The sequence below is a fragment of the Ammospiza nelsoni genome, chromosome 3 (assembly GCF_027579445.1).
Source record: "Ammospiza nelsoni isolate bAmmNel1 chromosome 3, bAmmNel1.pri, whole genome shotgun sequence".
Lineage (NCBI taxonomy): Eukaryota > Metazoa > Chordata > Aves > Passeriformes > Passerellidae > Ammospiza > Ammospiza nelsoni.
The window spans coordinates 74,800,085-74,827,831 of record NC_080635.1 but is presented as its reverse complement, the minus strand read 5'-3'; the positions used below and the strand labels follow the sequence as shown (position 1 = coordinate 74,827,831).

General features: G+C 37.1%; 1 protein-coding gene across 2 annotated transcripts in view; it reads right to left on the bottom strand.

Moving 5' to 3' along the window:
• WDR35 (WD repeat domain 35) overlaps window positions 1-27,747 on the bottom strand; it is a 42,506-nt gene that overhangs the window by 4,954 nt on the left and 9,805 nt on the right. Inside the window, exons 10-23 of one of the 2 annotated variants that reach the window (XM_059468008.1) lie at window positions 26,082-26,267; window positions 25,503-25,535; window positions 23,391-23,451; window positions 14,782-14,926; window positions 13,434-13,503; window positions 12,631-12,684; window positions 10,734-10,843; window positions 8,574-8,784; window positions 7,910-7,990; window positions 7,648-7,784; window positions 5,208-5,411; window positions 2,836-2,982; window positions 1,562-1,694; window positions 789-899 (exon numbers count right to left, since the gene is read on the bottom strand). In XM_059468008.1, coding sequence (XP_059323991.1) covers window positions 789-899; window positions 1,562-1,694; window positions 2,836-2,982; window positions 5,208-5,411; window positions 7,648-7,784; window positions 7,910-7,990; window positions 8,574-8,784; window positions 10,734-10,843; window positions 12,631-12,684; window positions 13,434-13,503; window positions 14,782-14,926; window positions 23,391-23,451; window positions 25,503-25,535; window positions 26,082-26,267 — 1,683 coding nt within the window. The remainder of the gene's footprint in view (window positions 1-788; window positions 900-1,561; window positions 1,695-2,835; window positions 2,983-5,207; window positions 5,412-7,647; window positions 7,785-7,909; window positions 7,991-8,573; window positions 8,785-10,733; window positions 10,844-12,630; window positions 12,685-13,433; window positions 13,504-14,781; window positions 14,927-23,390; window positions 23,452-25,502; window positions 25,536-26,081; window positions 26,268-27,747) is intronic. The other variant, XM_059468009.1, reaches the window with a different exon arrangement.

Here is a 27,747-nt window from a genome sequence, read left to right as displayed (position 1 = left end):
ACCCAGAAAAGTCTAAACCAGACTCTCAAAAGCATGTCTGAAAGAGGACCTCAGCCCAGAAGCTTAAAGCACACAGTAACACTTTACTTATCCTTCTATACCCCTCATTTTGCCTGTGAATTTGCCTCATCTTCAGTGGTTTGGCTACTGTGTTTGCCCCAGATGAAAAGTTTGGCAGGACTGAGATCTCAACTGAATCTCACACCTTATAGCTCTTCAGATCCATAAACTAAAATTGTTCACAAAAAGCCAGCCCTAGGCAGTCCTGCCATTCCCATACACTGAGTTCCTCATAGCCATCCTCAGTTTCTCCCCTATTTGTATTGACACAGACATTTGCACAGGTTAAGTCATACCAGGAAACAACTCTAGTTATGAACATGCAGATCAGTTTCCAGCTCTGCTTTTTCCAGCTACATCCTCATGCAGTCACAAATCCATCTGCATCTATACAAAGGAGGGGGATGTGGAAAATATCCAGAATGGACACCTATCTCTTCTCCAGTCTTGTCCCATTCCATCAGGAGGCAGCACAGCCTAGCTCCACAGAGGCTGCAAATGTCTGTGCTGAGCATGCTGCCCACATACCCTGCATGTAGCTTTGCATGTAGCCCCTCCAGTGGTTTAATCTTAATCTCAGAGAAATGGTTTAAGCACCGAAGTATGAATTTTCAAGAAATTATGACAAATCATCTGACACTTAACATGGATTTGTATTCCACTGGGTATTAGGATAGAAATCTCACTGTTAACCTGGTATTATTACAGATTATCTCCTGCTGTTTTACCTGGTTGAGATGCACACAGGTATCCACGGCATCCTTTGGTCGATTACATTTCAGAAAGGCTGACACAGCTTGTTCACACATCCCCACTCTCACAAACATATAAGCTATATCCTGCAAAAAGCATCAGCACTGTATTAAACTCAGTTCTGCATTTTTAGTACATTATGCACCAACAGCAGTGCTCCTGTTTGGCTAATTTAAGTCCAAGAGGGTGGGGAACGGGTTGTTTGCTTCATGGACTCTGTGAAGGCACTAGGCATTGCTGTAAATCTTTAGAACAGTGTGCTAGGCTCACACACTGCTTCTGAATTCAAGAAAGCCATTACAATGAGGTTAAAAGAAAATGCTATGTCTTGATTTACTGGAAAAGGCATTAAAGGAGCATGATTTGCATTTTTCAGGCATTTTGGATTAAGTCAACCACAGCATAGTTTTAAAGTAGCTATTGTTTAGTAGTAATTTCCTGCTACATATTCAGACCTATACCCTGTGCACCTATTTATCCTACACACCCTATCCCATCTACTTTCCCTCCTTTTAAAGTATTGTCAGTCAGGTCTTTCTGGGGAACTGGGACAATAAGGGAAAGGAAGAGTGATGGAGTGTGAAAGTAACAGTAATACTAGAGATCAATACCACAGGAACACCACTGCAGTTAAGTGAGTAGGTCATACACTGCATTCATTCTCTTGTTCTTAACCCTCCCAAGATGGGAAATTTCAAATAAATAGTTTGGTATAAGACAATGAACAATAAAGGTGCTTTTTGCTTACAGGAAGCAATTTATGATTCTCTGGAAGTGAGTTGGCCAAATTCTCCAGTCCTTGGTAGTCTTCTAGCATGTAGTAACATTCAGCTAAACGTTCCTGGTTTTGTCCTTGGACATAGTACTGTACAGCATTTAACCTAATAAGACAAAAAAGTGGTGGCTCCTGATGTATAAACACAGAGAAGTTTTTAATTCTGTAAGTCTTTTGCATTTGTAAATTCAAATCACATTATTTTAAATAGGTAACTTTGCCTGAAAAACTTTCATAGTTAGAATTTCACTGTTTTTCCAAAAAACAGCACACTAAATGCACTAAATTTTTTTTTTAATTTTCACAGATCATTATATTAAAAGTGTAGCAATATTGATCCTCTGACTAGCATAAGATTAGGAAGTCAAAGAATTCTTAAAGCTTTATTCCCACGCTTGTAGAGATGGGGGCAGACAATGGACAACTTACATCTAAACTTCCAGAAAAAGGCTTTATTGTTGCGTGTCTGTATTTTAAAATGCAAACACCGAGACCTCCAAGACCATTCTCCAAAGTTACCTAAAGCATCTAAAAGTCAACTTTCAAAATCTAATCTAATCACAAGTTTTCAGCTGCATTGGGACAATAAAGTTTGGATAATGGCAACACATAGCGGAGCTGTGGAACTAAGACATGGGCTTAGAAGGCAACAACAAACGTTCATGAAAAACATTCCCTGTTAAGTTATTAGCTATGAAGACATTACCTCTGGCTCAGTAAGCACCCGACTGCAAAATGTGTTCTGGAGAAATACCATTACAGGTGTGCACTGCCCTTAAAATCTTCCTTGGGTGCCCAGTTTGGGAGACAGATGCAGCTCAGAGAACTCTGGACCTTACCAAATATTTGTGACTTGAAGCATTTTAGAAAATTCACTGGTAGTTAGTAATTATGTACTCCTTTTAATCCCTTTTGGGGTTTTTTCTAGTATGTTCTATATCCACCCTAATATAACTTCACAGGTATTTCTCTTTCCTTGCCTTCCTTTGAAGCAGACAGACTTCTGGCAAAGCAGAGATTTCTATGACCTTCACCCTTTCGGTAGCTGATCAACAGCTCTCTGTTTATCATATAATGGAACCATAAAGATATGAGCAAAATCTCATTATTCCAAAATTATCCAATGTATTGCATCCTGACTTTCCTTATACCTGTCCCTCCTCATAAATTAAGTCTTGTCATCAGTTTAATAATATCCTCTGTAAGTTCCTTGCTGCTTCCTCTGTTGATTCCTCTGCAGGCCCTACCATTTCTGTCGGTCTGCAAAGTAGTCTCCGATGGCGTTGTGTGCCTGCTCCAGGAGGGCATCGTCCGAGTCCCCCGAGCCCGTCTTCAGCAGCTGCAGCACGCGGAACCAATCGCCCAGCTTGATCCGCAGCCCGATGGCAAGGTCTCTGAACAGGAACCAGCAGGGAAAAGTCAAGCACAGCAAAAGAGGTAACAAACATCTCGAGAAAAGCATCCAAAAGTGTTTTCACATGCAATGCAGGTATCAGAGTAATCCCAGATAACTTGTTTACAATTTCAACACTATTCCATTAAAGCAAATACTCAAGAGAGCTCCCAGATTATATCACACATATGCATGTGGCATTCACACACTCTGAAAAAATCCCTTCGCCCAGGATTTTTCTGCTGGGAAGCTTAGAAGCCTCAGAGAAAAGAAAAACAATTCTTATCTCATTTGCTTCTCCTGTGTTTTGCTCATGTGGAATGTGTTTGGAGATTGTTTATCCAAAGGTGATTGCCTGATTGGATTCTGGTGTGAGTTGTTTTGATTCATTGGCCAATTATGGCCAAGCTGTGTAAGGACTCTGGAAAGAGTCATGAGTTTTCATTATTATCTTTTGAGCATTCAGTAAGTATCTTTTCTGTTTTGTATAGTATAGTATTCTTTAATATAATATAGTATAATAAAGTAATAAATTAGCCTTCTGAGAACATGGAGCCAGATGCATCATTCCTGCCTTCGTCAGGGCATCCCTGCAAATACAACAGTATGCGCTTCCTTATCAGCCACACTCCTGTGTGAGGAGTTAAACGAGTGATACAGTTGGGCTCATGTTACTTCAGGTTCCCTCTTACTCTGTTCTGCATCTTTCACTGCTGACCCACTACAAGAGATGGCAGCAGCTGCAAAAGGCTAAAAGCAGAAGGAAGGTGAGGGGAAAGACCAAGAAGCAACAAATATGAATAATGGAGACTAAAGCTGAGATGTAATAAAATGGATCTCAGAGACTTATTTTCCAGATGAAGGGTGATTTTGGATAAAGGAGAAAGGACTCAGCAGTAGTTTTTCCTTTTTATTATTCATGCATACATATGACTCACTGTGTGTCTGTCTGGCATGTTTTTTCCACCAAACAGAATAATTCTATATTACCTCATATAAAAGAATTCTGCAGGTGCATAGAAAATAAATGGGAGAGACCTATGCCCTTTTAAAAATGCCCTCAACTTACAAGTAAATTAAGGAAGGCATGAGAAAGTCAATGCAGTCAGCTAAGTAAGAGCATCTATCTAAAAACATTAGAATTTATTTGAAAAATAGATTTATTTCATTGTGATTTATGGTAGATATCCTTATCAGGATTTTTCTAGTTGTGAAAGTTGAAACCAGTAAACAAAAAAGTAAGTTTTTGACTTCTGCAATTCTATGTCCAAACTTCTCTTCGGCCATATGAAAATGAATATGCCATATCTAAAACTGGGTGTTGCAGTGTGACTGAAGTGCTGAGGAGGCAGCCCACATCCCCACACCACCCAACTGCCAGCAACTAATTAATGACATGCAAGGAAGTTTTCATTACCAGGCACTATTGGGCATCTCTCCCCAGCTCCTGCCGTCTCTCTCCCCTGCCAGCCTGTCCCCCTTACTTTCATTCTTACAGCATGAAATAATAACTATTTTTTTTCTCCATCATTCCCTACTGTTTTTCATGGCTCCATTAATCAAAGCTTAAAAATTTCTCATGTGCATAAGTGATTCACGTTTCTCCATGTTTGACCACCATCTACAGGCTACATTGCACAACTGCTGCTGGTGATTTCTCATTATCCTTTTTCAGCAGAGACAATGCTCTGGCTAATTATTTAATGTTAACTTATATTCCCAGCAATACTAAAATTTTGCTTTGTTTGTTTTCATTCCTGAGCAAAAATTACACTGATTGGCTTCAATGTTTCACAGTTTCATCCAGAGTCTTTCTGTCTCTCCAAAGATTACAGTTCATTAAAAACTCTGTTGTTTGTATATGTAATTGAGAAGAATGTGTACTTGGCTACTAGCACAGAGCAACACCACATAAATTAAACATTATTTAAGATTGTTTGTATTTTTGGAATCCCAGTTGAAATACCAACAAAATACTTGTAAAAAAACCATCTATTAAAACATAGCATTACCTAGAGCAGCCAAGGTTTTGTAAACAGTTTGGAATGCACTGGTTTACATACAGAACTGGTTATCTATGGATAAACCAAAATTCTCTCAATTTGATCCTTTTATGTTTTTGCAGAAACTGGTAAAGACTCTCCAGAGAAAACAGCCATTCCTGATTAAGGAATGCTTTTTTTTTCCCCAGACTTCTCTACTGCTGAGATGTTTACATGCAGTTACCTTCTGTCCATATCCAGATACATTCTTTCAGCTTCTTCAAATCTGCTGAAATAGGCTGCCACTTCTGCTTGCTTCATGGACTCGCTCTGCAGATTGCCCAGGCGCTTCACAAACTTAATGCCTTGATAATCTTTGCAACGCACAAAAGCTTGTTCAGCTGTCTGCAGATCCAGCTTCTGAAGAGCAGCTTCAGCCAGGAGTCGCCTGTGTGAAAAACAAACATAGCAGATGGAAGAGCAGCCATGGAGTCAATTAAATGAGGGTATATTTAACCAGTAATCATTTAAAGAAGACATACAAATTGTTGCAATTTATTGTTTACTAGGTAATATTAATACAGTCGTTTGTTTATTCCTAAAACATTCTGTGATCTGCCTGGTACTTGGTCAGGGAGAGATGTTCAAATAATTGCTAATATTCTTTAGTTCAGCTGTTCAGAGGGACACTGGCTTGGGAGGAATGGGCAAGATTTGACTGTTACACTTACGTGAAATGTGTTGCTGGTCTCAGTGCAGTTCCATTTATTTATTTATTTCTCCCTGTGCATTTGTGGAAACTTTAAGCCTTGATGGCAGCCTCTATCTAAGTGCCTCCAGCTCCATTGGCCACGACAAATAAATTATCCTTCTGATCCTCTGGATGTTCCTGGTCCTGTTAGGACAGCAGCTTGGGACAGCAGGGAAAACCTTTGGGGAGCTTTATGATTGGTACTGCCCTATTGGTTAGTTCTGCAAATAGGGAATTCAGGCCAACCTGTGTGTATCAGGTGCTTGAATGAGCTCCAGAATTTTCTGCAAAAGTAAGGCTATTTAAAATTTAAACTGATTTGCACTGTGAAGCAGACTCAGTGCAGTCTGCTTCAAAACTGACAAAACCACTAATATTATTGCTGTATTCAGTGACCCAAGCCATGCTTAGGCAGTATCAGCTGGGTATCTCTCAATCAATTTGAGAAGGCTGGATCACTTAAACTCAAGTGCTCAACACAGACATCAAAGAAACCAATTGATCTACACATCACCCTGTTTGTTGCATTCCAGAAGCAAGGTCACTGTTTTGTTCTGATCTGGAATATATTGGCTTTATATCCAGCACTTCTAATGAATCTCTTCAGAAATATGTGACATGTTTTCTCTCATAATAAAATAAAATCCATGGCAATTCCAGAGCAAAGCGAACAGAATTTCACCTATATTTTGTGCTTTTATGATATAGAACTTTTACTGAGACACAGACTTGCAAAACTAATAGTAATTTTTTATTAAGGGAACAGACAGGACTAGCAAAAAACCACATGAACAATTTGAAAGCTCCAAAAATCTTCAGCCAGTTCAAGACATTTGTAAAAATGAAGACTCGAAACACTAACATTTCACCCTATGCACTCAAGCTAATAAAATTATGGTATTACAGAAACTTTCAATATATAACTGTTTTTCAAAATTAACATTCTGGAGACAAAGGAATAACTAGATAGAAAATAATGGGTTTTGTGACAAACTTTTAAAGCAAGGTGTCTTGCCCAGTCTTTCATCAACTCTAAATTCATCTCTGAACCATCACAACTAATAGTGAACTCCCCAACCCCCTTGATGCAAGCTAAGCATCCAATGCTGCAAGAGACCATTAGCTTCTAAACAGAGCCAAAATTACTAAAGAAAGGCACAGGTAAGTAAACAGTCTCCAGAGAGTTAAGGAGAATTGGTCTCCTGCATCAAGGAACTTGTCAATGAAGTTTTAGGTTCTGCACTGCCTTTTCATTAAATTATCAGTAGAGGCCTTTACTCTTCCAGCCCTTACAAGTTGGGATATTAAACAGATTTCCAGCACTCCTGTTTTCACAGATTTACTCTCACATGTTTAGTCTGCAGGCTTTTCAACTTTAGTTTAATAGCTGAGCCATGTTTAGTTTAAGCATGCCACTGTCTCCATTTTTCAGATTACTTTTGAGATGCTGCATGGGAACACAACACACCCAGCCCTTCTTTCTGTCCTTCAAGCCCTGTCCAAATGCTACAAGATTGTTCAAACTACTTTTACCCTACTATCAGTCTGATGTATTCCTTTTACCAGGTTTTAAGCACTTTAATGTTCAATATATAAATTTTATTTTTAATTTAACCAACTTGGTTAACTTGCTGTTAGCTTTTAATTTCCTTTAAATTCCCTCCAAGACACAAGGAACACTGTGTTTTGGGGCCCATATAGCACAGAGCAAAAAGGTGTCCTGAGCCTACATTTTATACCCACTATCATGATACAGCACCTGCCTGACATTCTAGGTACTCCAACATTCATTAAATCTTTAATGATTGTGTGTAAAATGTATACTGCTTTGGCTGGTTTTGAGGGTTTTTATTTTCATACTGGATCTGTCTGAACAGGAAAAGAATAGAAAAGTAGACAAATTTAAACAAATTTGGCTTATAGGAGATTTTACCAAAGTCTGGGATGTGGATTGTCTTCTATGAATTGGGAAGATTCCTCAATGCCAACTTTTTCAATCAATGCTCGACTGTCTCGTAATGACCGAATCTCGAAATTGATGATGTAATCTTTGTTAGGGTGTTCAGGATTCTAACATAATGGATAAAGAAACATATTTTTATTCCTGGTGACTTTTATTCTCACCCAACAAAACAGATATCTATCATTAAGAAAGACACCGACTTTTCCTACAAAATAAAACTAGTTATACTGACCTTTAATATTTCATCCAGAAGAACAGACTTGATTTCTAAATCTTCAAAGCTGCAAATATATCCAGATGTTTGTATAGGTTCCTGAAAGTTAAATAAATTATAAAGGAATGAACTTGTACTCTGTCTGACTAAATCCTAAGTATACATTTAGATACATTCTTCTCCAAACTAGAATATAATTGCACTTCCAACAAGAAACAAATATTATATTCATTAACTATATTCATTATTGACAAGTGTGTAAATACAGACATTATTAAAAATCCTCATGTTTTCTGCAACTAAGTTATGACAAAGAAATAGAATAACACCTGCCAATATTTAGATTCAACTGAACCATTTTACAAGTGTCTCTACTAAAACTGCATTTATGTATTCCAAAGCATACAAAAAATACACCCCTGAAAATCTCATACATTTAAGAAAAATATGACACCATTTTTATGTTTCTAGGACTGACCATTCATTCTACCTATATGGTCCAAAACAACATTCCCACATGAGAGTTGATAAGATTTTGAGCTTTATATAACCTGAAGCAGTTTATATAAACAAACACTTGCAGAACTGAGCGGTAAGCACAACAATAATGCTATTCAAGAAAGAGCCATTAACCTAAGAGTGAACTTTTTTAAATGAGTAGTTTATGTATGTTGATATCTACCTCTGGATCCAAGTTTCTGAAGACATACATTCTTGTTTTCTCCATCATGGCAAACAGGTCTGGGTTGTCCTTGGCCCATTTCATGTCCCAGACGTCCTTGCGCTCCAGCCTGAGCTGCCCGCCTGCCTCCGGCTGCCCCGCGCTGTCAGCGGCCCGCGCCTCCAGCTCCACAAACGTCAGAACCCCTGACAGGTCAATGATAGCGAGGCGACTACAGAAAAGCACACAGAGAAACAAGGCAGCTAAGTGACACTGCTCAAGGCTGTGAATCTGAAACAGCTCTCTAACCTGGCACAGTATAATTCTATAGATTCTATGAGATGCTGTCGTGTGCCAGAACCTGCACAGATCCATATGGTTTCCATGTATCTGCACAGCAGAGACCAGACACATGGAAAGATGTTCTTCATCTGCTCACACAGGATCTGGCCCTACAAAGGTTCTGAAATATGCCCATTTTTATATCCAGCATTTTGAAGATACATCAGATACCAAGTTGAATAAATTACAGGTCTGTTGCTCACCAAACTTTTTTTGACAAAGACTCAAATTAACAACTGAATAGAATGGGTTTTCCTTATTTACTAGGAGGCAATGAAGCAGATTATTAAATTAGAAAGTCAGTGTGGTGAAGCAGACTGTTAATTCCTAAAATGTGATTTCCTGCATTTCTACAAAGAGTATTCTTCACTTTTTTTCAAAAACAATGTTAAGTATAATCCAATTCATCTTTGAAATAGTTTAAATATTGTGGCTGTTAATTGTTGCGGTGTTGTTGAGGGTCCCCAGGACAAGGTGAGAGATGAGAACTGACTCCAAGTTCTCAGAAGGCTGATTTATTATTTTATGATATTATATAATATTATATTAAAACAAACTATATACTAAAATTATACTAAAGAAAGAGAAAGGAGACATCAGCAGGCTAGCAAAGAATGAAGAATAAAAACCTGTGACAGACTCAGCGAGTCTGACACAGCTGGCTGTGATTGGCCATTAATTAAAAACAATTCACATGGAACCAATCAAAGATGCACCTGTTGGTAAGCAACCCCCAAACCACATTCCCAGCAATCAGATAATTATTGTTTACATTTATTTTCTGAGGCTTCTCAGCTTTTCAGGAGAAAAATTGTGGTGAAGGGATTTGTCATAAAATATCACAGTGACAAAAGATGGGAAAAATACAATTTCTAAAAGGCTACATTTGAAAATTTACAGTTGCATAGGTCCTCAGTGCATCATAGTAACCTATATTTACTACAAGGCCATTTAAAAAGTATTTCTAAACATAGATAGGTAGACAGCCTTAATTCCTATTAAAATTTCAAACACAATTTAGAAAATTAACCTCAAAATGCTTACGGATCTGAGCTTATTTCCCTAGAACAAAATAATTTAGCAAGAAAACAACTCGGGTTCAAAACAAAATGAATATAGCTCCAACTAGATCACGCTGCCTTTTAAGCAAAATAATCTGGTTTTGGGCTATACCTGAAGAAGCAAGAGATCTCTACACATGCATTATGAATTTTGTTTGAAATTATGATGTTATTTTGAAGTTATTAAAATTGCCTTGCAAATTCTTGTATATTTTTGCCTTTTCTGCCAACACTCTCATGCACTCTCTTGCAAAAAAAAAAGCTGTTGAGTAGAAAGCAACTGCAGTATTAGCACAGATGAAGCTCAGGAGAACCAGACTTACTAGAAACCACCACTAGTTATAGCCTGTAACCATGGAAAATTAAATGGGATGAACAAAGTTTGCAGGCTTTAGAAGGACACAGAAACAGAAAGAAGTCATAGATATGAAATTTCAGGTTATGACATAATTTTATCTATTTGTGTCATGATCAAAGAAAGGTTATGTTTGGTTCCTCTAATAAAACAAAGATATTTTCATGTACACAGGGTGTGAAAAATAGGAGACCTTTACTAACAGTGTCTCAGAACAATGACTGTCCGGATGGAAATAATTAGGAATAAATAAATTGTTAAACAACCATTAAGAGCAGCTAAAATTAATAAATGGTTTATACCAAATGAAAATTAGTACATAATGATTATAGAATTATAGATTTCACAGAATTAGTATTTTCACAAATTTTAGTGCTTCACTTTGAAATTGGATATCTGTGTTAGAAACAGGTCTGTGCTTACCTGGAGTTGCAGTTCAAAGACAGCTGATAGGCACGCCGGTCCAGGGAGTAGCTCTGCACCACAGCCACGCTGGGGAGGCTGTACCTCTGAATAATGCCAGATTCTCTTCCCTAGAGGAAAGCAATGCTGCCTTAGTGAGAGAACTTCTCCATCAGTAAACCCTTTAAAATGGTCTTATTTATATGCTGGTTTAGACAAAAGAGCCTTGGGATAAGTGACAGAGCATGAGTGAAAAGAGAGAATCATCACCCTAAAAGTTCTGAATTCTGGTATTCAAACAAGATACTCTAAGATGCTACAATTGACAAATCTGCTTAAATCAGGGATGTTAAAACAAACAGTTACAGTCCACATCCAGCACACAGAATCTCAGGAGCCATGACCATCCAGAGAGGGTCTACACAATAAAACAGGAGAAGTGTGAAAAGATTCTTGTCCCACACTGGTAAATCCCCTCAAAGAGTTCCAATAGCAGCACCAGCCCAGGTCTGAAAGCAGGACAGCTCTGCTCATGTGGGGCTGTCTCCATACCAACAAGTCTCACCACTTACTGCAAGACCAGAGCTAGATTTAAAAGGAAATTCTATAAAATACACTGGTTATTCACAGCCTTGAGTAACAGGAAAGAAATCTAAGTACCAGTGTGGTTTATCTTTATTTTGCTGAATGAAACACCAATTCCCTGTGTCAAGACAGCATCAGGCCATCAGGGTGAAAGGAGTGACATCCCTGAAATGAAATGATCACTGCCACTATTTTCTCATGGGGTTTCTGTAAAATGAATAACATATCCAGCTTGGTTTGCCTACTGTTCAACTCTTATGTTGAAAATGAGTCAACATTAAATTTCAAAGGAGTGAAAACTTTATTCCTTGTTTTCCTTCTTTCCCCAAAGCTGTCCCTAACATCCTCAGCATAAATTACCATCTTTGACATTTTCACATATGCATACCCTATAGACTAAAAAGCAGATCAGTTCAGAAGTATTAGAAAATTGAACCACTATCATTTGGATTCAGCTTCATCACATTTATCCAGATCTGGTCTCAAAGGCATTTCCTCTCATTCCTTCCCTTTTTAAAAAAAGTCACAGATTAATTATTTTCAGAAGTTCATTTTCATATTCTTCAAGCAGCAACAATCCCATAGTCCCCTATTAACCATCAAACTTCATTTGTTCATGCTTTCTCCCATGACCTTCTGATTTTGTAAAATGCAGTCAAAGGATAAAATAAAAAAAATAAAAAAAACAAACAAAAATCCACACCAGAATCAGAACATGACAAAACAAGATCTTTCTTAGAAGGTGGATATCATGAAGAAACACTGTTCTTTCTCTCTCTTTGTTCTGTTCAGTTAGCTTGCTTTAAAGCCCACATATAAGTTTGTTCATCTAATGAGATCACTTTCCAGCTTAGAACAAAAAAATGCACCAGCTCTTTGGCATGATTCAATACCTCACACAACTGTATAATCCAAAAGTATTCATCTGTATATAGTACAGTACTCTGCATTATACCATTCATATGTAAACAGACAAACTTTGTAAGCCTTTGTCTGTCTCAAATACTGTCTCAAAGAGACTTCTCAGGACTCAGATTACAGAATTAAGTCCTGATCTAGACTTTATAAAATCCTATGCGTAAGTATTAACTCAGGCAACTACTCTATAATTAAATTGCAAGTACTTAGTGAATTAGCCCTCCTAAAGAAAGAATCCAAGTTAACAGAAGAAACCATTAAAGTTATCTTTGAAGAAGAGGAAAGAGGTTTTGTCTGTGTAAATTCTAAAGTCAGAAATGCTTTGAAATTATGACTGCTTATGAACATAGAGAGAAGAATCTTATACCTACAAGCACAAGAGGCAATTAGGAGTTCTGTTAATCATGTAGCTTACCACAAGCAGTATCTTATCAGATGCTGTTATTGCACAAATTGGATCTCTTGTTCCCTGAAAGCAAACAAGTGATATCAGTATCAGTTTTACTGCAAAGGTAAGCATGCCCTGCTAAAGAAAGAAGGTTATTTAAATAAACAAGAGTGTTGCTAAGTATCCACATGAAAAGAGGCTATCAAACCTTGTCAGCATACAGTCTGTGGATAGTTTGTAGATGGTATCAGTAGCCTTTGCTATGGCAATCATAACAATAATATTAACAGCTTCCTTTCTTTTCCTGCCCCTCCCTCCAGAAAAATAAGAAATCCAAAATGTAACAGGTGTTCACCAGAAAACACAAGAAAGAAACAATCCCTGGCTTGTGAGGGTTGTTAAGTAATTAATTTCAGGTACATTAATAGGGACAGACAGCACTTGCACACACACATGGAGTGAAAATGGCCAAAAATACTAGAAAAGATCATAAAGGTTATTGAGTTTCAACAAAGTTATGTTTTGTTGAAGTAAGGGGAGCTGCTTCTGAGCAGGAAGACAGCAGATGTCAATATACTGTACACACTCAGAATATACTTTTTCCATGTTCACTATAGTTTGCAATGTATTTCCAGTAATACACAATGACACAGTAACAACACCAACCAGAGGGAAGAAACATAACACATAAACAAGGTAGAAGTAAAAGAAATTTTAAGTACAACCACTTCTACTAATGAAAATTTATGAAAATAAATAAATCAACACTAATTACTGCTCTTTCAAGCTACCAGTGATACCACAGTAAACTAGTTCATAACATCACTCACTTCAAAAGCTTTGCTGTAATCAAGGTGAGTGTCTCCAGACCCTGAAAAGGTGTCATCAATATGATAGATCCTGTAGAGGAGGAGAGTGAGAAGAAAAAGTGAGTCCAAAGAAAGGATCAGCTTTGGTAGCATCAGTATGTTCCATCCTTGGAGAAGAAACCATTGGAATTGGAGAAGAGAATAAAAGCTATGCCTGTTCTTACGCTCAAAAGCATCCCCTTTGATAAATGTGGTTTATATTGATATACAGATATGGCAGTTGCTTTCACTTTCACATGCCCTGATGGTCTATTCCCTATGAACTGTAAACTTTCATCCTGTAACATTAAGTTTCTGCTGTTACAGTTAAGTGTCCTGCTGAAAACCATCAACCACTCAGTTGTCCTTTTCAAACATGCACTTCCATATCTCCCCAGGGTCTTCTCCATAACTATGAAGCACTTCACCTTCACATCCACAAATCTTATGTATTACTGTACTCTTCAACACTTATAACTTCTCTCTTGCCTTAAAAAGTAGCATTAGGAAAGATTTTAGAATGCTAAAATCCTCATTAAGGCTGAATTACAAGTGTCTACATTTTTTGATATTTTTATCAATTTACAATCTTGTCCAAGGCTAGGACATCCAAGTCCTACAACAATCTAAGTTATTATAGCATGCACAAATAATTACTCATTATTAGGGATATATGGTGACAGGAGATGGTAGGTTTATAGAAAGATGATATAGTATAGAGATTATATGGAAGAACACACAAAATAACTAAAAAGAAAGCCATAACGAAGTTGCAAGCTTTGTGGAGGTGACAGAAAAGTTAATGCCACAAATGAGCACCTGGGAAAGAAATATTTTGGAAGCAAAATGGTGTTGACTTTGGCTTGTTTAGTTTGAGAGGATAAAAGTCCATACAGGATTAGTTGTCAAAGCCACAACCAGACACAAGTGTATTAGAGAAGGGCCAGCTGGACAGACTAAGTTCTTACAGGCAATGACAGACGAGAAGCAGTTCAAGTTATGAGAGGGAATGGAACTGCCTGAAACTAACAGCATGGAGGGGAAACAGCAGAGGGGTAAAAAGGCATCAAGACACACAGCTCCATAAGGGAAAACATGCAGCAACCAAACGGAGACACTGAACAGAAACTAATCCAAAAATGTCTCAAAGATGTGAATAACAAACACATAGTTGTTATACAAAACTAGTATATCATCTTACAGGCCTGAAATTCAACAAACCTGATCAGAAAAATGAGAAGACAAGGGTTTGCGTTTTAGACATGGCAGAATCCACCTTATCAATGACACTAGAGCAGAGGAAGAAAATTGACAAAGCCTGAAGACAAACCTTTCCCTGCCTTCTTTCCTGGTGCGTGCCAGCTGATTGATTTCCATGGCTGTGAGCTTCTTGGCCACCCGGTACTGCCAGACGTAAAACGCTACTTTGGAAGCTGCGATCACATGAGTTCTGGTCATCGTGACAAACAATGGCTCTGTTACAAAACCCAAAGAGTTGCAAAATTACAGCAGCAAGCATTGGAGTAGATGCTGATTTGTACATTTTTCCCAAGATGGATGAAAACATACACCCATACATTAAATGCAAAAAACAATGACCAAAAAATCTGCCCACACACAACCTAACAGCATTTTTCATAAGCTGGTAGCAAATTTCACAGGGGCCTTGTGGACTTGTCCAGAAGAGCAGAGAACTTCTTTACCAGTTCTGACTTTACCATTAACACTTTTTGCTCCCTGCTGTTTCAGCAAATCTTCATGCACTGATGCAGAAAACAGCAAATACATATAGACAAACTTTCAGGTTAATGACCAGCTCAGGAGCATCTTGAATCTCCTTAACAAGATCCATTAAATACTTATTTAAGGCTATTCAAAAGTTGACAATATAGAAGAGATTCTTTTTCTTAAAAAAAATTCATAAATTTTAAATTAGACAAGACCTAGAAATGCTGTTTGTACCTTAGTTAATAGTTGGGCCAAATATAAAATCTTTATCTGAATGGCAATAAATTAAATATTTAGCTAACTGCATACTTAGTCTTACTTTATTATACCAAAAAAAAATCACAGTGTAGGAATGCAGGACATTTTCTTTACTTCAGCTCTAAGCCCACTTAGAATATGTGCACAAATTGAGTATTTCATTCCTGCTGTCCATGCTCAGTGAAAAAAAAAAAAAAACAAAAAAAAAAAAAAAAAACAAAAAAAAAAAAAAACGGTGAAGGCATAGAAAAATAAAGAAACCTAGTATGCAAATCAGCCAATGTCTTTAAGTTCTATAAGTAAATCATTATGATACCAAAAAAAAAGCTAGATAAATTCCAAAGAATTGTGCAAACCAGCCTGGTAGTGGAACACTGAGTTATGCAAATAACATGATGTGAGTAGAAAATACAATTCTTTTACAGTGAATCTCTTAATTTTTCTCCTCTTAATTTTAGCACAGAACAGAACTCTGGAGGGAGCTCTAAGCCTGCCACATAGAAGAGCAGTGCTACAAGAGACAGATGGGGGAAGATTGGTTGAACAGATTTCATTTCTTTGAAACCAAGAGGATTATATAAGCTACCCAATGGCTGCAGAACACTTTTTAGTAAAAATGACAATACTGGGCAAGAAGGCTTAGTGATGATGCTTAACATGAGCAGCATAGTTGTTTACTCATTATATGCAACTCATGTATTTCGTGTATTTATAACACATTCATTTCAATAATTAGTCACTGAAGGATACAGTCTCCTGTTTCATCAAAAACATTAACAAATTCTATGTGCTTGCTCTGGTTTTTTATTAACTTCCAGCTGTATGTGCCATAACAACTAATGCTTTTATCCTTTAAAAATTAAACATGAGAATGTCCTGACCTGTGAGGGAATAAGGTTTGCTCAAATCACAACACTTGTGTTAAGCCTCATATTTGAACTTAACTTCGTCAACATTTGAGTTCTTGTGGTCCAAGACAATGTTAAATCCCATTGCCATGCCATGCCAACCTCTGCAGCCATGGGCATTCCTCACACTCAAGAGGTGACTCCCCCTTTGACTTACAGCTTCCATGGAGCCTAAACTTATTTGTGCACACCTTGAAATACCTGAATCTGGGAAAAAAGTTGCTCACATATGGTCTGTTGTGAACCAGAAAGAAGATGGCAAAGTATCCATGCTTTATCCACGAGAATACAATCAATTAGGTGTGTTATGAACATGCCTCAGACTAAACTGACAGTTGCTGCCAAAAAGCACATACGCACCAACCCCTGACACATTTTCCTGCCACTTCTTTCATATCAGCTCTAGCAGCAGCTGGACAACAGAGCAAATTTGATCAGTTCATTCATCTAACTGACCTCAAAATTAAATAAATAAAAGATTACATTAAGTTGGATTAAAGAGAAAATCACAAATGCTGGAGCAGGCAGGAATGAACAGCCAGCATGGAGGGCAGGGCCTTCCCTTCTTTGCAACAACAGGCTCAGCAATGACTGGATTTAAGCCAAATGTGAAATTGCAGGGCACAGCACAGAGACACAATCATCAGGATCAGATCCATGCAGAGCCACATCTGAGAGAGCAGCATTTCTACATGGTAACTGATGCTTTTAGAGAATTGCCTTTATAACTTCAACAATTACATAAAAGTAGGACACATGGCATTTTTTGTAGGACTGTTTTAGCTTTTTATATTGGTCAGTCATTGAACAAAAAAAAAATCACAAGCAGAAAAATCTGTGGAAAAAGCAATTCAAATGCAAGTCTGGACACTATGAAACATTTCTTTACAAGGGGGTAGACACTCACAGGAACAACCTCCTGGAGAGGTGGTCAGTGCCCCAAGCCTGTCAGTGTTTAAGAGGCATTTGGACAATGCCCTTAGCAATATGATTTTGGTCAGCCCTGGAGTGATCCTGGACTGGATGATCCTTGTCAGTCCCCTCCAACTGAAAGTATTCCATTCCACCTTCTCGCCTCAGACCCTTCCACACTGGGCTATGGTCTGTTCCTGAAATGTTTTCCTTCTTGACTGCATGATGGCATAAACTCAACATGAGGGAAGAATGTCCCTGCCTCTTCAAGTTTGGGCTGTTGCTGGGCAGAGAAGGAAAGACAATATGCTCATTTCAATCCCTTCAGGCTGAGGAAGACCTAGAATCCCTTCCCAGGCAGCTGGTTTAACTACTTAAGTTTCCTTTAGGGTAGGGAAATACCATCTTATACAGCAGCATTGATTTGCCAGCAAGTGCTGCTCAGCTGAGCATCAGTGCCCTTCACAGAACCTGTGCTCTGACTATTAAGCAGACAGAAATGCAAGCACCTCAAGTCTGAAGAAGGCAAGAAATTTGGACACTTCTCAGCATTTCCACTACACAGCAGCTTTCCATGCTCAATATGTAAACTTCTTACACTGTTGAGTTCTTCCTGCTGATTTTGCCAGTACTCAACTTCAGTATTAATGTCTTAATACTTAATTTAAAAGAGAAAAACATTTAAACAGGTGCTTCACTTTTCAGATGCTGACCAAATACTGAAAAGGGTAAACACACCATCTGCATCAAAACAACTCCAACATGTGAAATAACTGCCCTTTACATTTTTTCTGGCCCTCCTTTCTCTTCTCACCTCATTTCTCTTCACTATTCCTTCATAAAGCCTCCTCCCTGAAGGAAAGAAACTTTCTTTCCTATATACCCAGGAATCTCGAATAACCTTCTACAACGTTTGCATTTCATCCACACACACTCCATCTCACTTCAAAGCTGCTAGAAAACACCTGCTTCAGTGTCTAATCTTCTTGTAAAAATATAGACAGAAATCAAACTTAATGCATGACTACATTAGTTCACCACATGAAAAGGCTGAGACGCTTTCTAGTCTATGAGATAGCATACACAAACAAGAAAGACGAGTGATCCCACCTAAATCTGATGGAAAGGAAGCAATCTGACAGACACAATATTAAACTGTTGTTTTCATACAAGTCTGTTACAGGCTGTTCCTGAGAAACTGGAATGAACTTAGTCTAATCAATAAATCTACCTTATTTTAGAGCCTGATTCAAATATCTCTACAAGTGTTGGCTCACAAATGGAAAAAAATGTCAGGCAACAGCAGGGACAACTGAACATGTTGGGACATGTGGGACAACTCATGAACAACCACAGTTTACAGAACATAAATATTCAAAATCCATTACAATTTACATTAAAAGGATCAAGTAAGTAACAGCAATTCAAGTGCTTTTCACATGTAGTTCAGTCATCCCTGTTATGGCATCCAGGAGGGAGGCAAGACACCTGGGCAGGACTCCAGCTCTGCCTTTAATCCACCTGTATGTTGGTCAAGCTGTTGTATTAATTTCACTGGGTGCTAACACACACTTGAAAGATAACACATCACTGTGTCAGTGCTCCTAAGCACATGTAAGAAGATGATATAATCCAGCCTGAGTGACCTTTTCTTAGCAGATACCATCTGTTGTGTTTCCATTAAAAAGATATTATATAACAAGATATTTAACCTTCTGTAGTTTATATTTAGTTATTCATCAAAGGACTTTGACAGAAAGCCTGTGAGCCTGTAAAACATGCACACAAGACACTGTGCTGGTTAATTTTTGTCCCAGAGTAGGATGGAATGCAGTAATGTTAGACAATGAAGAAAAGAGTAATTTATGGGCTAGCAAACACGAGCTATTGTGGAGGACCTCAAACACAAGGCACAGGAAGCAAGGGAAGCAAAATGCCTTTGGACAAAATAAAAAGCAGTATGAGGAACAGCTGAAAGTGCAACCACCCATCAATGTTTAAAGAACGCTAAAGTGATGGCTCTTCATCAGATAATGAGTAATTAATCTTTTATTGCCACCATTAACAGAGACAAACATTAGAAAGCTAATGACATAATTAAAAAATCAACAGAATAAAGGAAATAAGCTCTTCTTTTTTTGAGCCTTACTTGAGCTACTGGCTTAGAGCCCAACAACACAAGATTTACATCTCCTGAGGGTGAATGAAACATTGCATAATGTCACAATTTCTTTGTCATTATGAGATTAATAGTGCTTTGTTGAAACAGTATTATAAAATATTATAAATTGACAATTCAGACAAACTATGTCTTAACACACATTCTCAGATACATTATTTAAATGCTCGGTCAGCTACTTAGCATCCCTACATGAGCAGCCTTTTTTCTTCACTATTCATCTCCTACCAGGACAAAATCCAAGAGGCTTTGCCCTAGAGCCCTGCAAGGCACCTGAGTCTCAAAGAGGAGTAAACACTTTATGTTCAGTAGAGTTCCAGGTGATTCTTGCTCCAACAAGGGGCAGTCTGCTAGAAACCACAGTTACAGCCAGTCAAAAAATACAGTTCAGACTCATGGTAGTGAAGAGCACACACTCAAGAAAAGGCAGGAGCACACAGATACCAACTGCTCTGTTGAGGACATTCGACAATGTTCAAATCCTTTTTCACCAGCATTTATGAAAATCAAATAAAGTAACAACCTAAGTGTATTTAAGCCACTCTGAAAGATGGCACTTAGAAGTCTGAAACAAGTGCAAGAGTTCAAAACAAAAATTACCTAACTTTTTATTGACAGAACTTTATGCAACAATTTATTAGTTTACTAAAAGGAAATTAGCTGAAAATTTGTATTAGTAGAAAGAAGAGGGGAAAAAGAATTTTAGAAACAGATAATAGCATTTTCCATAAGTCAGTAACACTCATCCAATTATCTTGTGTAAGAGAGAAGTTAATTTTAACGTTTAGCTGCTTATTTCTTAAACTATTAATAATGACTCTCATCAGATAATTGATTTAATTAATGCTGATTTTCCTCATTTATAAACAGAACAAAAGGACAACGATTTTGTTAGAAATCATGTATCAACCAGAATCTTAGAGAACTTTCAGAAAGGTCTTCTGCCCTTAAGGTTTTACAAGGTCTTCTCTCTCTATTGACTTCTGCAAGGCCAGACAGCTGCTTAAGTTCAGCATGCTGTCAAACTGGAACAATTACACTTCCTACTGCCAAAAAGCTCCAACTGTGATAAACAGCATGATATACTGTACAATAGGACCTTGACTATGTACAGCTGTCAACCTCTCACACCAACTGACCTTATGTTGTAAATATTTCTAGTTGTTCTATAAAGTTGCATTTTCAAATGTTACAAAAAGAGGAAAGTAACTATGATGAAACCAGCACAATGTGTTCCAAAAGAGTTGCATTCATAGGCATTTGCTTTTCATTTTTACCTTCAATCCTTCTGCAAGTTTGGAGAGCAAAATTTAAAGGAGTCTTACAGGATGCATATATTTAAAAAAAAAAAAGGCTGAATCTTTGGCTGTGTAATACAGTAATGAAAGACTCGCTTATAATTGAGGCTACAGAAATTTTTCAGGACTCAAAAATGTAAATATTCCTAACCTCAGGTATTTGTCCATCCATGAAGCTGAACATTACAATGCCAGCACTTTCACAAATGAACTCACTTCTAGGAAAGAGCAAATCTATGCACTAAACTGGTCCTCCAGTACTGGAGGGAACAGCAGCGGACTGCAGAAAGCTTCGTTATGCTAAAGGAAAAAATTATTTAATCAGGACAATTCAAGTACAGTTGGAAAAACAACAGCATTTTTCAATTAAATAGACTTTCTTTTTAAGTGTTCCCAGTTACTGAAAAAGATTCTTTTCTTGTGTACAGGCAGTTGTAGGAGATGGGTCCTACTCGCAGAATCATAAAGAAACCTTTGTTTATAATAATAAAAAAAAATTATTAAACTCTCACAGACTCAGAAAGTTCACATAAACTGAACACTAGAAAAATGCAAAGCAAAGAGTTTAAATGCAGAGTTAGACATGTATATGCAAAGCTAATTTTAACAGTGAGTGGGATTCATCTCACCTAATTTTAGACATCTCTGACAGAGATGAGCTGGCTGCCCTGGGCTTCTTCATACCCAGTGGAGAGCAAAAAGACCCCCTTCATCAATGATTCACCCAACTTATTTTAGATGTCAGCTGCAGAAATGAGAAGACCTACTCCCTCTAAGTCCCTGAACCCTCTCCCACCACCCCAATCCTGCCTGCCAAGCAAATCCAGGAAACCAATGGGCACATACAGTGTAGACATCTGATCAGGAGCAGAGATGGGACAGGGACAAAACAGGCACCCAACTCACAGCCCTAACACCCATCACATCATCTTACTTCATGGGATTCTGGTTTGGGCTTAGGTTTTTTGCTTTGGGTTGTATGGGTTTTTTGGCAGTGGAGAGAATTGTTACATTGTCTTATTGATGTTTTTTCTTCCAGTCTTGATAAACTTTTTGGTATTGAAGCTCCTGGACATGTTAGTCTTTCAGACTCTGATATGGCCCCCCTATTGCAAAAGGTGGCAAGAGGACATCAAAGGGACAGAACCAGAATTCACAAGACTAAAACTACCACAATATTTCATAAACCTTCCATATGACAAAGTAGTCAAACTCATTCATCAGAGCATACTCTTAATTTTAATTATGATCTACAATATAGGGCACGAATTTCAAAATATATGTATGACTCAAAGCTGATTTCCTCCTGCTATCACTGAAAAACTGAACATTAGAAAATGATACTTAGAATTTAATTTATATATAACAAAGAATAAAGCTGTTTAGACCAAAGGAAAATAATCATTTAAGATATTGATTATTTCTAGTCCTTGGTAGATTTTTTTCCTACCTATATTCTTCTGTAAATTGCTGTTACTTCCTTGTCCAGTAGTTCTTCACCTTACTTTCCTCATCATTTCTATCTTACCAAAACTTTGCTAGACACTTTACCCATCAATTTTATCAGAGAGAATGGCTCTTTGTTGTTTAATATTAACTCCAAGTATTAGCACTATGACTTAAAACTTCTCTACTGAGACTAATTTAGCCAGAAAAGTTTCTTTTTGCAGAGAAGATAAAACGGCTATAGAAGGCATTAAAAAAAAATCATGAGGTTTCTTGTCATAATAGAGTCTTCCCTCTCATTCAAAAGCAAATAAATATTTTTATAAATTTAAATAAGTTATTTAGCCTTACAACAAAACAGCAGAGTTAATCAAAGAATCAAGGTTCAAAAAGAAAACTGCAAACAGGGTTCACAGTGTCTACTCTGAATCCAAATTCAGATCTATTTGGGTAACAAACCAAAAATAAAACAAAAACTAGAACAAATAAAAGTGGATTCATTTGTCAAATAAAAAGATTAATTTGTCAGTTTGACTACAATTCCCTCATCTGTTTAAAGGGAAAATAATCAATGATATTTATTCTCAAGGAAAAATCACAGAAAACAGTGGCATGCAATTACTTGGCAATGTTCTGTACCACACCTGCAGCAAACAAGCACTAGGGAAAACCTGGAATTCAGCACTAGTAAGGATTTGGGAGTGTTTTCATACTTGTCTTATAATCCACTGATTTTTTTTAATAGACTTTTAATTTACAATCTGAAAGTACTTAGATAAAACAATTGTGATGAAGATAAGGAAAATATACTTTCAACAGTGAAACACAAGAAGTTGATGCTTAAATTATATGGAAAGCAGCAACAAGGTTTTTTTAAATGAAAGTCCATATCTAATTAGTTCAATTCTTCTGATACAACTGGACCCTGTTCAAAGTACATTTTTTTATAAAGAAGTTGAATTACCACTATTTTCCTGAAGTACCAAAAGACATCCATTAAAAAAAAAATAAATAAAGAAAAGTAGCAATTTTTTTAAAATTATGTTTAAATTATGTTATTCATAGTTTGCATTAACTGGAAGAATCAGTTTAAGTTGAGCCAATTTGACAAGGAATGTTGCTGTTTGATAAGCCATTATCTTTATTAAAAGATAACTAACAGGTCAATTCCAACACAGATTACAGAATAAGACTATTGCAAGTTACTTACCAATATCAATATATTTTGGGTCCAAGGGTGTGCCAATAGAATTGCAGAGAACCAGCACATACTGTATGGAAATGAAAGCAAGTGTCATTAGTACCACACTTTTTGTAGATCAGTAAGCTGCACACAGTTTTCTGTGGAGGTGCATCTCATAACCCACAGCACACATTTTAATGGTCATCAGAAACAGAAAACACAGAGACCATGACTGTAGCAAATATAAAGCAGCATAAGCACGAGAGCAATTGAGAGTAAATGAGACCTATTTGCCAATTAGCACTATAAATTAAGAACTAGCACAAAACAGGCAAGTAACCAGCTGTTTTATGCATGGGAGCAAATCTACCAGGCAAAATCCAAAGACAACACATGGGCAAGACAGGCAGCATCTCCCCTGCTGCTGTGTGAGGCACAGGCTGCACTGAGAGCATTTACAGGCATGATACAGCCCTGACTCAGGGATTTAGCTCTCATCAGCTGCTCATGCAAAAGACAATCTAATAAACTCCCAGAACTTAGGATCTTTGTTCTATGCTTTGCAGATCTCCACCTCCTTGAACTTCCAAGAGGGTAACAGTCTGGGGAGAATTGTCAACAAGGCTTTCCCTCTGCCCTGCAGTATCACAGGTACTACAGAAGTGATGAGGGGTTTTTTTTCAGTTTTTCCCTTCTTGTAATCTCACTCAGGAAGGCTTTAATAGCACAGTTACCTCAGAGACTGGGCTGTTAAATTCAGGAAGATGCAAATACATAAAAATTCACTTGACAATAATGCTTTATTGTTGTAGTTTATGCATTTATTTCTTCAGGTCTAAATCAAGGATTAAATATCTGAATGGTTATTGCACAGGGAAATGCCTTGACTGAGAAGTATGGAAGTTAAGGAGCAACTTTTATTGTAAAGTTTTTAAATTTAAAATAAGTAAAATATACAAAATGTATATTTTGGGTTACCAAAATGTGAATTACCCATGAGCTGTTACCCTGACTCTCTTGGAAATGAAAGATAATTAGTTTTTCATGGCTCTTTCACCTCCTGAACAATCCATGTAATTGTGGTAGCAGACTACAGTAACTGTACAGCTACCCTTTTAAACTGATAGATTAACATCTTATTCATCACATGGGAGCAGCTCAATTTAGCTTTTCATCTACTGTGTGAACTTCATTCTTCTAAAGAAAGAGAGCTGAAAGTGGATTTCTTTTGATTATTTTTTTTCTGGTTTGGCCACCAATAAGTACCTCACAAAAATAGTACTTTTCTTTCTTTGTTCATAAGTTAAACTTTTCACCAGCATTCTCAGATTTCCATTTAAAAAAAAAAAAATGTTCTGCCTCTGCCTGTGTAGGAAAACACACATGGCTTTTTTAACTCTTGTTTTTTATTTATATCATGTTTACATTAATTCTTCTCTGGTAAATTATCACCACATTGAGTCTACAATAAATTTCTCTTTTATGTCCTTTCTGGTCATTTCTGAGACTCCAAGTCAGCAGATCAGAGCCTGTCAAGGAGTAATGGAGTAAAAGTATCCAAGACAGGCTGCATGACCCACACACAGTGGTGCCAGGGAAAGAAGTTTCCATTGGCTGATTTATCCAGCCTTGTTATGGATATCAACACGAAGTCCTTAATTTACTGACACATCTACTTGCAATATCTTTAAACAAGTCCTGCTGAAATTAAGTAATTTTTTCCCATTAGCTATTGCTTAAATTCTGCCATCCTGAAACCACAATTCTAATGACCAAAATCTCTTATAAACCAAACTAATAACTGCTACCCACAAACCTGTGCACTTCATTTCCTAAAACCTGGCAACTCACAGTGTTAATAATTACACTGGAGCCATTTCAAAACAAATGATAGGTGGTCCTTACTGTCTGTAATTTTCAGGTGAGAAAATTAAATCTCTTATTTATGCTCAATAGAGTTACACTAAGTCTCTCAACTGTTTGTTTCCTCCTTTAAAATTACAATTCAGAAAAAAAATTATTTTACAGCACTCAACTTCAGCAAATGGCCACAATCCCATGTTTTCAATCCATATGAGAGTATACCATTTATAGCACAATGAAGCAAAGCAACACTACAGCACATTTGGGGATTTTTACCATGGCACCAAATGACTCTGTCTCCTGCTCCTCCTTTGTAAGCAATATATAAGTGATACAGAAAATAATACTGAAATGATTACACAGGAAAAATCATGTAACAGTATCACACTAACAGAACATTCATTAACCAAAGAATACATTTATCAATTGTGATTACACATAAAATAAATTAATAAACAAAGAAGTTTGCAGTAAAATGTAACTTACTAAAAAATTGCCCCATCTTTTCCATTTCTGACTGACAAAATATTCATTACCCTTCTCATGCTTTAACCTTGTCTCTGGAGAACTGTTCCAAATATTTCTGAAGAAACATTCATCTGGAAGTCTGCAGTTTTTCTTAGGTTACTAATGGCTGCTAGGAGTTATCTGTAGATGCAGTTAATTTGAATCAGCTACTTTTTGTTTGTTGGGACTGTGTGTTTTTGAACACAGAGCTCATTTATGCCATTCTGCCAAATGACAACTGACACAATTCTAAGGCAGATTCAAACTTTTACATTTCATCGTATTCCGGCTGTAAAGAACTGACACATGGAACAGAGCATTTCAAATGAAAATTAAGACAGATTTTACCTGAGGCTGATTTTCATCTGCTTTAGTTGCTAAAACACAGAAGTCCCCATAAGTTGTTATGGAAATAAGGCTCTTGACATATTTCACATATTTCTCATTGTTTTTTGTATCCCAAAAGACAACACAGCACTCTGGGCGGTCTGCTCGGGTGTAGGCGTAAACAACGGTGTTGGAACAGTAACCCCACTGCCAAGAAACACAATGTTGGTAAAACCAATCAGAAACCACAAGAATTCAATAATGAATGGTCCCAGCCATGAAAGAGTTTTAATACACAATTAGTATTCAAAACTTCTTACCTGTCAAGTGACAACCTGATTTATTATGAGAACACAGCTCACATAATAAGATACGGGAATAATAAACTGACAAAGTAGCTTTTCTGTCACAGCAAGCTTTTTCTATCACCATCAGAACTGAAGGATCACCCTTAAAATTTGACAAGATCTCACTCTGCCCTGTTTCCTCCTTGTTCAGCAGGTATATAAGTATATTTATATAGTTCAGCAGGTATTCAGAAATAGCCAGTGATGATGGTTTTTGCCATGAAAATGCTTGCTTTGTGTCTACTGCTTGCTTTTGTGACTACTTTGTGAACTTCAGAAACCTGAAGTTCATTTCCCATAGGACATACAATAAATACCTTAAACAGTGCAATTCCAGAGGCAGACAAAAATAAGCAATTATACAGGAGCACTGTAATAACTCACACGACCTCTTCCATATTAGTACCATGGAAAACCCCCCCCCCTTCCTCCCAGAAGAATGTAATTATTCCTGTAACAAGTAAAAGAAAGGGCAAAAAGGCAAAAGAAACAGAACATACATGAGGATGCATTTTATTGCATTCAACTGATTTAAAGTACAAAATATAATATGAAAATCCTTTCTAATACAACAGAATCTGAAAATAGGAAGGAGGTGAATCTGTCAAATAAATGAGACATAAAGCAAAAGATGATGATGCAATTGTAGAAAACCTAATAGAATTCTCTGCATCAGCATCTACTAGAGAGGGAGAAGAAAAAGCTTATTAGTGTTGGCAAGAGAGGCTCCCACACTCCTCAGGAAATGAAACCAAAGCGATGAACTACAGCATCAACAGAAGAACTTCTAGAGTAGACCCACAGACTCTAAACTAGTACTACAACTCCATGCAAACTATGAATATTTTTAAAAAGATCAGCTCAATTCATAGTTTTCACTGTCACATTCATTTAAAGCCCCCTTTCTCTTATTATGGCTTATTGAAAAATAGAAGAAAACAGATTATTCAGTAGATTGGTAATGTGATATTAACTCTACATCTCCAGGTCATTAATTCCAATCCAGCCTAAGATAATTACAGCTTTGAATCACTCCCATTTAATGACCATCACCTTTTCGAATATGTAGCTCTTAAAAGGGAGTAACTTATATTACCAAAACACAGCAGAAGTATTTATTGAAGGAAAACATTTATCATTCACCATAAAAATATTTAACACTGAAATAGAGCATACTGCCAACATATTAAGTTTATTTGCTGCAGGAATAAATTAATTTGAACATATCTCTTTCCTTTTCAATTGTGCAAAATGGAAAAAAAATGAGCTTACATATGCAGTTCCTAAAACTAAAGTTTCAAAGTATTATTAATTTGCTAACTGTGCCAGATCTTGAAACA